General features: G+C 45.4%; 1 protein-coding gene and 1 pseudogene across 4 annotated transcripts in view; one reads left to right on the top strand and one right to left on the bottom strand.

The window, feature by feature from the left end:
* Positions 1-392: 392 nt before the first annotated feature.
* The window catches only part of EMB2411 (DNA replication helicase), a 51,256-nt gene continuing 36,707 nt past the window's right edge, over positions 393-14,941 (top strand). For 2 of the 4 annotated variants that reach the window (XM_086782252.1, XM_086782250.1), the window contains exons 1-15: positions 393-860; positions 1,618-1,691; positions 1,795-2,031; positions 2,184-2,471; positions 2,558-2,617; positions 2,908-3,360; positions 3,641-3,688; positions 8,587-8,648; positions 8,870-9,002; positions 9,316-9,426; positions 11,961-12,057; positions 12,213-12,295; positions 12,428-12,493; positions 12,702-12,857; positions 13,009-13,064. In XM_086782252.1, coding sequence (XP_086638378.1) covers positions 686-860; positions 1,618-1,691; positions 1,795-2,031; positions 2,184-2,471; positions 2,558-2,617; positions 2,908-3,360; positions 3,641-3,688; positions 8,587-8,648; positions 8,870-9,002; positions 9,316-9,426; positions 11,961-12,057; positions 12,213-12,295; positions 12,428-12,493; positions 12,702-12,857; positions 13,009-13,064 — 2,099 coding nt within the window. In that variant the 5' untranslated portion in view covers positions 393-685. Of the gene's footprint in view, positions 861-1,376; positions 1,514-1,617; positions 1,692-1,794; positions 2,032-2,183; positions 2,472-2,557; positions 2,643-2,907; positions 3,361-3,640; positions 3,689-8,586; positions 8,649-8,869; positions 9,003-9,315; positions 9,427-11,960; positions 12,058-12,212; positions 12,296-12,427; positions 12,494-12,701; positions 12,858-13,008; positions 13,065-14,941 lie in introns of those variants that run through there. The other 2 variants (XM_086782253.1, XM_086782251.1) reach the window with 2 other exon arrangements.
* Positions 7,991-8,414, bottom strand: LOC147612976 (sm-like protein LSM8 pseudogene; annotated as a pseudogene).

The raw sequence follows: 14,941 nt of genomic DNA, 5'->3' as shown, positions 1-14,941 counted from the left end.
GGGAATACCCTTGAAGAATCATCTTGCTACAAGGTGTGTACACATTATTATAGGCTAATTTGGCCTTGAGTAGACATTAATACACTTCTCTCTCTCTTTCTTACTCCCCCAAAATCATAACATCAATGCTTGTGATGGTCAAACGATCCCCCTCTCAGATGGTGTACGATGGAGTAAGAAGGTCAAGAAGGTAAGATGGACTAGCAAGAGCATATGCGGGGCCCTCATCTAAAGGGTGTTTACAGACTATGGGCTTACCCATGAAAAAGGTTGAGAGCTATGGGCAGGCACCTTTTTGATAAACAATTGCTGGGCGACAATACCCTTTACAAATCGCGGGCATGTCCATGAAAAAGGCATCCTACAACTCAGAGCTGTGGGCAGGCTATTTCGCCCGAAACTGGAAGAGTGGTTGCTGGGCTCTAGTTAGCAAACACATCAGCGTTGAGGATGCATGGGTGTAGTCATAGTCTATAAAAAATGTTAGACGAGCATGTGATTGATTGGTTGTTGGGCAAAACTTTTTGGTGGGATTAACAAGCTCTCACAATGAGCTCTTGTTCATAACATGCACGAGAGTTAAAGGAACCGGCGGGGAAGCTTTCTTGTTTAGCTTTCGCTGTGGTGTTCAGGTTGGAGCTTGCTATGCTGTGAGCAACGCACCCATTACATTGGAGGCCTAGCTATGGCTCCCCACAGGCGAGGAGCTTCCTCCACTTCGGCGAAGCGTCAGCAGCAGCAGACCCAATCCACTCAGCCTGGCATCCAACGCTTCTTCAACAAGAATGCGCGGAGCTCCTCTTCAGCGTCTTCAGCACGTGCTGCCGAGCCTGCTTCTCAATCGGTTACACCCCCTCAAGGTACTTTTACCCAACAAAATAATCGTCCTTTCTCACTCTCTCAAATCTATTCTCTTCCGCGCTAGGACTCGCATTGATCGATTGGGGGTTTTCTGTTCACGACTTGGTTCTCCTACGTGCTGTTCATGCCGTGCACTTACAGGGTTTTCTCCGTGCTGTACGCACGAGCCATTATGGTTTGCTTCATGCGAATAGGGTTTTCCTCCATTCTGCCATGCGTGATGATGTTCGCAGTTGTGTCAACTGACCTAGGCTTTTTCTCCATGCCCTGATTAGTGGCATGCAAAGCCTTCATGGTCCTTATGCTGGAATCATCGCACACACAGATGCACACACCTGCATTTTTGCAAGAGGTGGATAGTGATGCATGTGTATGCAATTTTGTGACACCAACTTTGCCCTAGAGTACTTGCATAGAGTATGATTTGATGTTAAGGCAATGTGACATGGCGTTGTTATCCATCTTCATTTCTCCTATTTTATGTTTCCATATCTTCACAAGGATCCCATATGGAATGAAAACGAATGGCTGTTTCAATAACTACATCCATGCAGTATGTGATTTCGTCTATGCCCCGTGCCATAAGAATGCTGTTAGCGTTTCTGTTTCTTTTCACCTTGGGGGGGTGTTTGCTTCTTGCCAAGGGCTTAAGGTACTCGCTTCTTTTTCTCCATTAAGGTTTATTCATGCTGTTAGGGGTTCTATTTAAGTCTGCCAATAAGGGAATCAAGCTAAAAACATCTTGTGTGAAATTAGGCACGAATATCAAGCCGCCTCTTGCTGCAGATAACCAACGGCAGGATAAACGGTTGCGGATTTCTCCTGGCATGGTCTGCCTCTTACTCTTTACTCTCTGGATGTATACAAACTCCAGCTTCTATAGCTGTTGAATGGACTTTGGTAGGAACATATTACATGAACTACTTTTTACAGCTCATACAGCAGAGCCAGGATGATGGAGGCGGGGACCAGGTAGTATGGAGAATGTCGCCCACTGCAGATCGCCTCCAAGAAGCTTCTGCCATTGATAATGTCCATCACTCAAGATCAAATGTACCCATTCTGTACACTAGTAAAAATGTGTGCAGCCTGCCTAACGTGCACCAAATTCTCAACAGGACGCCAGCAGGTGGGGGTAGTGTACCATTGACAACACTTCCTAATAAAAAGGTTAGCAAATCAAGTGCTAGTTTTTCCTGCGCATTGCCAATCTATTATAATTTTTTGGATATGGAAGATCATTATTAATGGTGATCTATGCTGCACACACTGCTTGTGGTGTTATATCAAGGCTTACTAGCATGTTTTCATTTACATGGCAGAGGTCTCCTGGCCTGGCTGGAAAGCTTGAGCGGTGGCTCTCTACATCTGAGACAACGCCTATCGTCAAGCAGGGGGATCATTGTGGAGCCTTGAAAATTATACCCAAACATGTCACTGTGCAATCACAGGAGGCTTCAGAATGGCACCAACAAACACCTGCCTCAAGAGATAAAGAGAATGATGTTGCTGCTATTATTGTATCGGGGCTGGGGTTTGATTCGAACCCACAGAAAACATCACAGGGTCAAGGCCATTCGGTTTTGTCTTCGTCACGCCGTCACTCATCGGTACTTACGGAAAACAGCAATTGTGGTGCATGCACATTTGAGGAAAGGCATTCTTTTGAACTCTAATGCTATTACTTGAATTGTAGGTGGTCAAATCACAGAGGAAGAGAAGTGCTAAGCAAAGAGGAACAGGCCAACGGCGGAAGGTTTTTGAGCTCTTCTGATTTTGCGGTTTGCTTAATGGAGCATTGCTTGTTGGTTTTATGGACACACTTAGGTTATTATATGAAAGGAGAGCCGTCTTTGCTCGTAACGTTGTCTTAGGTGTTCTTCACAAGGGTTCACCTGTGCACTTCACATCTGCCGTGGGCCGCAGATCCTTGTGATCTAGGCCTTAATAAAGTGTTTGTGCTCATAGTGCGTGGTAACTTGAGATGGCAGAGGTTGGTCTTTTCATATACAGTTCTTTGTCATGACAGCTGATACATTTTGGCAGGCATTACTCGAGTTACTGGATCAGGTGCAGAATGTCATGTCCGATCCTGAGTCTGTTTCTAGCCACGCTGATGGCCATGCAGATCACTTCAAGAAAGAGCAGGCCACAAAGTGCTTTCCAGCTTGTAACCAGATAAAACCAGCAAAAGAGAGTAGGATGGCAGAAGCAGTGTCAGGTTCTAGAAATGCTCTTGCCACATCTTTAGAAAATGCAGCCAAGGATTCCTGTTTATATTTGTCTCAGGAAAACATGTCTGAAAGGCAATTATGTACAACAGAGGATCTACAGCAAGGTGCTCCTAGTGTTTCAGAGGCAGATCCTAAGCATGCTGTCAATAGCAGGAATTGTGTGGAGGCTCTTTTGCAGCACTCTAAGTCTGACCAGAAAATGCTTGCTGACATCCACGCATCTATACCTGAAGCTCTTGCAAGCATTCATTTCCTTGTCCTAGAGGTCAGCTCTTGACGTCAGTGCAAAGACTTGTTGTTTTCTGTGTATTAAGATAGAACTTGTGGCTTGTTTCCCACTGATTGCACAAGTCATAATATGCAGGTTGTGTAGGTTACTTGAGTCATGATATTTCCCACTGATTGCACAAGTCATGATATGTAGGTTGTGTAGCTCTTGACGTCAGTGCAAAGACTTGTTGTTTTCTGTGTATTAAGATAGAACTTGTGGCTTATTTCCCACTGATTGCACAAGTCATGATATGTAGCATTTGGGTCTTGTGTAGGTTGCTGACACAGCTGACAAAAGCAGTCAAAATAGCTCTCCTAAAAAGGTAACCTTTCCTATTCTCGTATTTTTTTTTTCTTCTCTTGGTAGATCACTTTTTGTTTGGAGATGTTCGAGTCATCTCTCTCTCTCTCTCTCTCTCTCTCTCTTTCCCTCTCTCTTTCCCTCTCTCTCTCTCTCTCTCATGTTGTCTTGACATCCAATTTACTCATGGATCACATGTAGCATCTTTTTGGTCTCATAGACCTTGACCAAGAAAAGATTGGATTCAAGAGATTGCCAACTGTCTTAGTGAGAGCTACACTCATCAGATGAGCCCAAATTGCACCAAGAATGGCAATTTGTTTGTGCGGTTGCTGACTGGCAGCCTTGTGGGGATGCAGACAGTGTCAGAATACGCAGCGGAGATGATGACCAGATCTGGGAACACAAGAGCAAAAACGCATGCAGAAAAAACAGCACAAGAGAGAGAGAGAAGTAGGCGTGTAACTCTGCTCTATATACACAAGAAGATCCCGAATATGATACACAAAGTGGTATGGGGGTGGGGGCCTATTTATATGCCCCCACATGTGCAGTTGGCCTGCTGAAAAAGGCTCCACGACTGCATATGCAGTCGGCCAGCAGCATGCAGCCAGTCGGCCAGCTCTGAGGAGTCCACGACTGATCAAGTACAGTCGGCCAGCTCCAGTACACACATCTGATGTAGTCGGCCAGCAAATGGATCCTCTTGTCAACTCAGGGCTGCCTCCCAAGCCACAGAAAAAATGGAAAAAATAAGGGAAAAATGCGGAGAGTGGGGAAAAATGGTAAAACACCTCATAAGGGCGGGCACACCCACAACAAAGGCCCTAGTGTCTAAAGCTGGACAGGAGATGACTTCTAACACCCCCTCTCAGCTCCTGGTTGTGTAACCAACCACCACTGGGAGCTGGGGTGCCGCCTGAGCAAGTCCTGAGAGAGCGACTTCGTGAAAGAGGTCCACCGTACTGTCCTCCGTCGAACAGAACTCTAGCAAGATGTCATCAGCAACGATTTGTTCACGAACAAAGTGCCTCTGGATGACTATGGGTTCCTCCAGTGGAAGCCCAAACCTGCCATGCAACCTCTGCATCCTCACCACCTCACAAGCAGCATCACAAACAGCCGGGTACTCTGCCTGTGTTCTCGACAAGGCAAAAGATGACTGTCTCCAACTGCTCCGTAAAACTGCTCCTGGGCCTGAAGTAGATCCCCTCGTGTCCGGATCTCCTCCCCAAACTGAGTCACTCCAACCGTGGAGTCGGACTCCATCCAACAATCCCCCTCCTGTATACAAGAGTCCCTGATCCTTCGCATGCCGCAGAAACCACAGGAAACGCAATCCTGCCCCCCAAAGAGACATCTGCAACCATGAGCTCAACTGCCTCATCAGGAAGCTCCCGTCCAATCTGGTGTCCATCAACCAGATCAATGAACCATACAGCTTCTGAGTCAAAAAGGCATCACACTGCTCACAAGGATCAACACCTGTTACGGTGCACAAACAAGTCCTGGAAACCTGTTGAAGACCATGCAAGGCCTTCTGAAACCTGTCAACCACCCCCTCTGAATCCGGAACCACAAAGCCTGGAGAAACCACCTCCTTCTGCAAGTAAGCACCTGCCACTTGCCTGGCTTTCTGAAAGGTCCCCGTGGAAAGAACATCCTCATCTACTGGAGGTTCTTTTTCCCGAACACGACGAGACATCAGAGCATAAGTGACTTGTTCAGTTTCCTCTGACTCACGAACACAAGAACCACCAACATCGGTACTAGAGAGTTCCTGTCAACTGCTGCCATCTAGTGGTAAGCTATCCACCATCTGGTCCCGGAAAGCCCGTGCCTGCAGCGTATCCACACTTAAATGGCCATTACCAGACTGCCACTCATCACAAACTTGAGGACCTGGGAGAGAGAGTGCTGAAAGCCTGTAAACTCTATTCTCCACTCCGCCTTCCCAAACCACCTGGTCTGTTGCTTTGTCCCGGAGAGCAACAAAGTGCTCATCAAACTCCACCCGTACGCCAGTCTTGCAAACCTGATGCACTGACAACAGATGAAAACCAAGTGCCGGAACATACAACACCTGGGAGAAATGCTTCCCTTCTCTGCCATAGGGTACTATCTCTATCCTGCCCTCGCTGTGAACTGGGATAGTGGATGTATTCCCAGTAAGAATATGACCAGAAAGCCTGCAGAGATTCTGTAAACCGGAACGGGAAGGAGTCATGTGCCTAGAAGCACCACTATCGAGAATCCACTCCCGAGTATCCGTTGTGGAGAGTCCTCCAATCTCCTCCCTGCATGAAGAAAATGAAGCATCGGTGTCCATCACCTCCAGGTGCACAAAAGCCGGAGTCTTCATGATTGCTGCTGAGGAATCTTCACCCTTCTCGGTCTTCCGCTTGGGACACTGCCTCCAATAGTGGCCTTTCTCGCCACAATCATTACAGGTCCTCTCTGCCTTCAGTTTCTCGCGGTCAACGTCGGACTTCTTCTCAGAAGACTTCTCCGATGAAGCCTTCCCTTTGCCCGAGTTACGGCCTTTCGACCGTTGGCCAGTTAAGGCCTCCGAACCTCCACCCTGAGGAGGGTTCGTGAATCGTTCCTCGTGGTCTAGGACCATGGGCACAAGCTCCTCCCACGTGATGGTGCTGAGCCTGCCATTGGTAATCAACGATGAGTAAAATGCAGAGTATGAAGAGGGCAAATGTGACAGCAAGGTTATGGCCATGTCCTCTGACGATATCTCCTTCCCAGCTTGAAGAACTTCCTGCTGAAGAGCCTGCAGCTTGTTAATATGCTCCCGCATCGTCGACGACTTTGCAGGGCTCATAACCCGCGTCTGTACTTCCAAGGAAATCCTTTTCATGGGCGATACCCTGTTGTAAAGTGAGGCCAAATGTTGCCATATACCTCTGGCCAGCGTCATATGCTTTCCATAATTGATTACCTGTGGTGTGCAGTTGAGAAAGATAAACGAACGGACCCTAGCGTTGACACGATCCCACATCTGTGTCTGAGCCTCCCGGTCCTTCCGGATCGACGGTAACTCCCCTTCCTCTACTTCCGGCCGTGGAACACCAACAACGACGAAATCGGCGAGGTCGTAAGACTCCAGAACAGATTCCATCATCACCTTCCATATGCCGTAGTTGCTCCCGTCCAACTGACGGTCCACCGGGAACGTGGGGAGTGTCGGGATCTTCACATGTCTCTCGGCCATCTCAAACAGATCTGCCATTGCGGGGATGTCCTCTGAAAAGGGTGGGTGGGTGGGAACAAAGAAGAACTAAAACCTGCAAGTGGCTGTCCAGCAAATTAGCCCGCCTTCCTCTTGCTTCTTCTCTTCCCGAACAATCCAAAACAGTCCACCAATCAGCCACAAAACAGTCCCCCTCTTGCTCACACAAATCCCAAGACCTATCTAGAGCCTAGGGCTCTGATACCATGTCAATACGCAGCGGAGATGATGACCAGATCTGGGAACACAAGAGCAAAAACGCATGCAGAAAAAACAGCACAAGAGAGAGAGAGAAGTAGGCGTGTAACTTTGCTCTATATACACAAGAAGATCCCGAATATGATACACAAAGTGGTATGGGTGTGGGGGCCTATTTATATGCCCCCACATGTGCAGTTGGCCTGCTGAAAAAGGCTCCATGACTGCATATGCAGTCGACCAGCAGCATGCAGCCAGTCGGCCAGCTCTGAGGAGTCCACGATTGATCAAGTACAGTCAGCCAGCTCCAGTACACACATCTGCTCCAGTACACACATCTGATGTAGTCGGCCAGCAAATGGATCCTCCTGCCAACTCAGGGCTGCCTCCCAAGCCACAGAAAAAATGGGAAAAATAAGGGAAAAATGCGGAGAGTGGGGAAAAATGGTAAAACACCTCATAAGGGCGAGCACACCCACAACAAAGGCCCTGGTGTCTAAAACTGGACAGGAGATGACTTCTAACAGACAGACAGCCCGTAGATACTCTCAAAGTGCAAATAGACACGTAAACACAAGTCTTCACAAGCGACCAGTTTACAGACCATGTCAAACCCATTTGCTGATACAAAAGCTCCATCTAGCCACAGTGAACCATATCATGAAAACAAAGTGAAAACCTCAAAATGCTATCTAAAGCAAAGCAGCATCAGTCTTTGTAGTAGCTTAGTCACCTGACACTCTTGTCCACTCTACAAAAACCCTCCCCTCAAACCTGTACGGACTCCTCGGGACAAATTCACCATCATGAAATTGGTATGGAGTACTTGCATCAAGCAAGCTTGCACTGTCAAGTTTTTGAAGGAAAAAAAGGCTAATTGGGAATTTCCACGAGAAGATTCCAGAAGATCAGAAGTGTTGGAGAAGGGCCTAGCATTCTGTAAGATGCTGACACTGTTAAGATCACCTCCATAAGACCATCTAATGTTGCGCAGGCTTAAGAGGATGTGCACACACTGAGTCCATGTCCAGATTTGCATCTAGCACATCATCCAGCTCCCCTACAACAGCAATATTGTCTCCTTGTATAATGTAAAGCCCTAAGACCAACTGTTCATCACCAACCTTGGTCGAATACACTCGTTCGTGGGACTCGTCCAATATAAGGTTGGTGGCCTGATCAAAGCCCTTAAGTATGCCCACAATGTTGCGACCATCATTTGTGATAACGGAGATGGTCTGGTTGACAAGGGGTTCCAAGCTGGTTGTGGCCATTGCAATTGGTCCTGTTTTTGGAGCACAGCCCCTCTCTCTCTCTCTCTCTCTCTCTCTCTCTCTCTCTCTCTCTCTCACACACACACACACACACACACACACACACACACACACAAATGAATGCATGTGCACAGAAAAGTTTTGACCTAGCTTTCATGAGTTTGGTCTGAATGTAACCCTATGTGTGTTCTGACCTCTTTGTTGAAGGTTTTGCGGTTACTCAACGAATATAGTGGGGTTGAGCGGGTTTTGTACCTTGTTGATGAGTGGTAAGAAAGGTCAATTTTTGAATGCAATGTGCATTTTCTTTGATAAAATGGCTTTTAGAAGTATGCTTGTGCTTAATTACCAAAATACACAAGGTACTACATGCCTGTGCAAAGGTTTATTTAAAATCAGTTAACGACCTCAATTTGAAACAGGCTATGTGAAAGCGATTTTTATAAACTGACTGCAAAAGGCTCTGCTGACAGTTTTCTGCAAAATGCAGGTTCTTTACAGTTGTGCGACCCGGTGACACTGTGAATGTAATCGGCGACTTTGATTTGGATGGCAAGTGCAGTATAGATCGAAACAACAATCTGCTAGTTGTGCACCCCGATGTTTTAATATCAGGATCAAAAGTAGGTTTTCAATGCTGTCTGCTCCTCCTTGTCAACATTTTTGGCAGCTGTACTGTTAAGCCCTGAATGTAAATGTATGAACTGTTTCACCACCTAATAATCCCTTTTTAGTCACGATAGAATAGCTGGATTTGCTCTCAGCCATTTGGAAATACTCTGTGCTGGAAATACTCTGTACTATGATCGACCACTGTTTTTTAATTGGCTTGCTTTTACTCTCTTCTAGGCAATTGTTTTCTGATTATTTTGGACATATTCAGGTCTTGTGATGGTACAATGCTGTATAGCTTGATTGCTCATTGCTGCCTAGCAGGTTGGGACTAGCTTCAGCTGTCCAAGGAGGGCAGTTTTAGATGAGCGAATTAGGTCAAGCTCAGTGGCTTTTCCTGCTTTGTTGGGGACAATGATGCACGAGCTTTTTCAGGTCTGAATGTTTTCCCTGCCTTTTCTGATTTGAAAGTTTAGATTTGGAGTTCTGGTGGCGGCGTCAAAATCTCATAGCATGCTTTCCCTCGACGATTCAGAATGCTTATGCTTTTGTTGCGTCATTTTGTCTGTTTTCTTCTGTTTTGCATTTTTCTTCATTTAAGCAAGCATGAGTGATATATGAGGCTCATTAGTTCTAATCCTTATAGGGCAGCCCATTCCCTCATTCATGATCATATGCTTCTCCATGAAGCCTGTATGCCTTCTCATGCACAATTGTTCGAATATAGCATATTTCATATTTACACTTCTTGAAATGAAAAAGGGCAATGTGCCTCATGTACCTTTCGATCCCATACTTGATGTTTCTAAACACCTTGCTTTTGAGCTCATGACTTGAATCTGCCTTGCAAGTTGCAACCCCATTGCAGATAGCAAATGAAACGTGGACACCGTCATTAAATGATTCATAGAATTAAGGATCACGTCTAGGTGCGATCCATGTGGAGTCAACAGCAAAGTGAGATGGCTAGAAAGGAGCCATAGGGGGTAAATCTCAAGTGTTATGCCTGTGTCAAAAAGGTTGGGGGTGTGTACCGTCAGATCTTTGTGCCATACACCATGAACACTGTGTTTGATTTTTTATGTGTAACATGTGGAAGTTTACAAACAGGATTATACTTCGGATAACGAATATTCAGCACCTTGGTTCCTGACGATTTGCACAATGTAGCGAAAGTAAGAGTGCAAGAGAGAGAGAGAAATGAAATGAAATGTTATATTAACGTCTTCAAAAGGCCAAAGTGACCTATGAGACCAAAGTTACAACCATGTGACATCTGATACACGGTCTGGAAAAGAAAAGAAAGAACTGAAGGTAAGAAAAGAGAGAGAGAGAGAGGAGAATCACAATAAAGGCACAGTACACCCGATTGGGTCCAAGGTTGGATCAAAACGTACGTACGGATCCAATCCGTACCGTACATCCGTACCGTACGGGGATCCGTACGTACGGATCGAACCGTACGCGATTTTTTTTTCTTTGCTTTGCTTTGCTTTGCTTGCCTGCAATAAACGTTTCGCTTGGATAAACGTTTTTTTTTGGGGGTTTCGCCTGCGGTAGCGTCTGGACTCCGTACGGCGCACACCTTCCGGTAAGGGCCTCTACAGTCGCACTCTCTCTCTCTCTCTTCGCTACTGTCGCCGTCGCTACTATCGCCGTCGCCTTCCTTTTGCTTCGCCTCCTTCCCGACGCCTCGCCACCCTTGCTCATCTTCTGTGTTCGCCTGGTCTCGGCCCCTTTTCGCCACCCCCCCAAGGCAGCAACATAACTCTCTCTCTCTCTCTCAGAGCCTTAGCCCACCCTCTGTGGACCGTGCATAGAGCTCTCAGCCTCTCTCTCCTTCAAGTCTCTCTCTCTCTCTCTCAGCTGAGCTGCCCACTAAATATTATGCATTGCATGATTGCTGAATCCTGATTGAAATTGTATGGCATTGTGCACTGAATTTGTCAGAGCAATCATGCATTGACTTGTGATTCTAATTTCTCACTTTTGAATTAGTAGGTTTTTGACCTTGTTGTGTCTCTATTTCGAAAGTTTTATATGTCAATGTGGACATGGACTGAAATACCGTGTAGGTGGCTGAAATTTTTGAGATTTTATGTATTTTTACCAATAGTACGTATTTTTACGTACCTTAATTTTTTTTCCGTACCAAACAACGTACAATACGTACAGTACATAACGTTTGGAACCACCTTGATTGGGTCCCAAATACTCTCTGCAGGGCCCCCACCAAGGATGGTGTATTTGCTTTATTGAATGATGAGAAAAAGACTCAAATCTGTAGATCTTCTCTTGGCTGTAAATCTTCAGCTTGTAGATGATCTGTTCTTGAGCTTCAATCCACCTTTGTGTTATGCTCCCCTTGGCTGTCCTGGCCCTTGGAACACTTCAGCACTTTGTGAATTATGAGATAATTTGACCTTTATTAAGCCCATGCCTATTTTGTCAACAAGTGGCTGCTCGGTGGATTCTAGAAGGTTGTCGGCCTGCTGAAATGCTGCCCACGGCCTGTTTCATGTTCATTAAATAGGTGCCCTCCACATTATGTACTGGCCACCTTTGCTCTTGATGCCTTGTGCACTGGCCCTCCATGGGCTAGCTGACTGGCTGCCCAGGCCTTAGGGGTTGGCCAACTGGCTGTCCTTGCCTTCTAGGCTTGGCCGGCAGCCAGTTCTTGCCCCCTAGGGGCTTAGAGTGGAACCCTGGCTGACTCGTCCTGGATTGGGGCTCACAAGGGACTAGTTACCTGTTGTACATACTGTTGTACATATATGTCCACGTGGCATCCAAGTGCGGGATGCACATGACATTATGCTTTTTCAAGGGTGCCAAGAATGCAATCATTACACATGAAACGTGATAAGCTGTTTGCTATTGTTGCTATTTTGTGGTTCAATCCAAATGGCAAATACAACCTGAATTCCACTGACAAGATGTTTTGTTCTGAGCTTTTTGACACTTCTCAGGTTGGACTGATCAGCAAGGCCACAAGCAAACTGGTTTTGGAGCAGGAAGCAGAAGTCCTCGTGCGCCGATATATTGACAGCCTCTTTGCATGTGGAGGTGATTTCTGTTGCCTTGCATTCCTTTTACTATTTATAACCCTTAGCCTGCAAGCAGCAGTTTTTATGTTTGCTCATCAAGATTTTCTTTCTCATGTGAGGCGAATCTTACCTTGGTGGTGGGTGTTTGTTTTTTTAACCATGTCAACAAGGCAGGTAATGAGAGAGACGCACTGGACAAGCTGAGAGATTGTATACCCACAATAATGAACTGGTTGGATTGCTTCCTTCATGCCTCTGTAAGCTCCTGCATTCCACATGGTTGTAGTGTTGAAATGGATTTTCTTGGCAATTGGTTCTTACTGCAAGTCTCTTATTGCTCCACCAAGATGACATACATTAACTCTTTGATTGATGGGATTGAAGAGAAGCCTCCTGCATTGCCGAAGGTGGACTTTGGAAGGAAGAGCAGCCAGCTGTCTGTATCAGTATCTGAGGTACTGTGAAGTAGGAGTTCTCATGTTTCTGTGAGAAGAAAAAGAAGGGTTGACTGCTTGTCAATACTGCCCTTTAGACACTTTTCCCTGTGGTTGAAAACTAGTCAGATGGAGAGAGGAATTTGCTTGTATTCCATTACTCATATTCATGGTAACAAGCTGGCCCTTGTGGTCTAGCAACTTTCTAATAGAGATTTGATTGCTTCAGGTGATTGATATTGAGGAGATGATATACTCTCCCAAGTTTGGGCTGAAAGGGATGATTGATGCGTCTCTACTCGTGAAGTTTGGTGGCATGAACTTGGGTGAGAAGGATCGGATCTTGCCTTTAGAGTTCAAAACAGGAAAACTAACAACTGGACAAGTAAGCTCCACTTTAGAAAACTGCATTTCACTAAGTTGTGGCATAAAGTCTTGTCATGGTTTTTTCACCAAGCTAAATCGATTAAGGTAACTTTATCTTGCACTTAATGTTCTTGAATTTTCTGATTGTTGCTTTGAACCTTGAAATGCAGGCTGCTTTGGAGCATCGAGCACAGGTCATTTTGTATACTCTCCTCATGTCTGACAGGTACGAAAGGCGGATCATCCTTATAACTGTTTGTAGGGTGATTTTTTCTGATGTGAAGAGGTTGATTTATGGGGAATTCCCATATGTTTGTTTTTGAATTTGCAACCCAAAATACAAGAAAGCTTTTTTGCACAGACAAAACTGATTAAGCATAAAAACAGGAACATTTTGTTGCTGGGGCAGCAACCTTGTTTTTCTCTATGGGCACTTCGAAGAGTTTTTTTTCCTAAACCAAACCTTTCAATACTCGACTCTGCATGGAAAAAGTTTGTTTAAGGGTCATGGCTTGTGACACCTGCATATATAATTGGACGTTGTACTCAATGCATGATTTGTTTATGCCACATCAACATGCCTCCTCCTGTTCATGCTGGTGAATTCAAGCTCCAAACTGCCTAGGTTTGAAACCATGAGGAGTATCATGCTTGTAAATTTTGGTGATGTCACAAGGAATAAGTACGGGATACATCTTGTGTAGTTGTGTTTTTGTTGGCTGTTGGGAAGTGGCCCTCTAATATACTCGTATGTCTTCTGTAATTCACATTGTCACCAAACCTTGATAGAATTGCATAAGCTTGGTCAATTTGTGAAGCAACGAAACTGGTACATTGGCTAGCGGAAGATGCCTGATTAATGACTTTTGGTGTGTTACTTTAATGCTGAAGAGAAGCGAGGAAAGAGATATTATTTAGACACTCAATTAATAATTTTGGTGTGTCCATTTTATTGCTAAAGAAAATTAAAAAGAGAGGAGAGAGATATTATGTCAGACACTCAATAAGGTCCCAATAACACAGTGAAGGGCCCCCACCTTGTGGTTTATTTGCTTTATGCAGGCTAGTCTTATAAACTACACCTCTGCACCTCTACAACAACAAATTAGTGTTGGCAGATGCCATTTGTGGCCTTCGGCAGTGCTCAGATGCCATGCAAATTCATCCTTTGCTGCTTAGTTGGCATGCAAGAAGGGGTATAGCCTCTGCTTTGGAGATGAAAGCTGTCTGGCCAAGCATGCTAAAAAGAGGGGTGAGCACTTGCTTCTCTGTACAACCACTCACTGGGTCCCAAAACGAATATAGACAAGAGGTTGGCTCTCCAAGATCCAAAGTCTCTAGGCAAGGTTCACTTCCACCAAGGATCTGCCAAATGCAGCACATGGCAGCTCCCAATCCGTATTGCCAACTCAAGGTCAACGTGAGATCGCAGTTAGAGCATATCGTCCAAAGAGGTTGGCTCTCCAAGATGCAAATTCCCAAGGTGAGATTCATTTACACCAAGGATCTGCCAAGTGCAGCCCATGGCAGGTCCCAATCTGTATTGCAAAATCAGGGTCAATGTGAGATCCTAATTAGAGCACCTTGTGCCCTGTTGCAAGTGTCATCTGGAGTGAACATTAAGCAAGTATCAAAAAGCCCGAATCAGAATGCCAAGCAGGGTTCGTCATTTGGTTACTTCCTCATGTGCATCATTCGGCTAGTTGTAAATTGTGTAACACTTGTGTATTCAAATTGAAAACATTCTTAGAGCATTTCCTACGAATTGCTCGCAGATAATGATTAGATAACCCTGCTAAGGCCAGACCCAGTCCCTAATGGATCTATACAAAGAACAGCCAATGCACTGTATAGGCCGAGCTCCTAATGAGTCTATACAAAGGAGACAGTCCATACATTGTATAGGCCCAGCTCCTTGTGGGTCTATATGAAGGAATGCCCGGGCTTTTGGGTTAGTAATGTGTACTTACAACACCAAATTAGTCAGACTTTTTGATGTTATCCCCTAAGCTCCTGTTGTAAGATAGCTGTACTGTACTGTTCAAATTATTCCTTATGCCATACTGAACACCAAAGCTTCCATACAGGTCTGATTTATCTTGG

The sequence above is a fragment of the Cibotium barometz genome, chromosome 44 (genome assembly GCF_041138505.1).
Source record: "Cibotium barometz isolate CiBa-2024 chromosome 44, ASM4113850v1, whole genome shotgun sequence".
NCBI lineage: Eukaryota > Viridiplantae > Streptophyta > Polypodiopsida > Cyatheales > Cibotiaceae > Cibotium > Cibotium barometz.
Note: the sequence above shows the minus strand (reverse complement) of the source record. Positions and strands in the feature narration are given on the sequence as shown.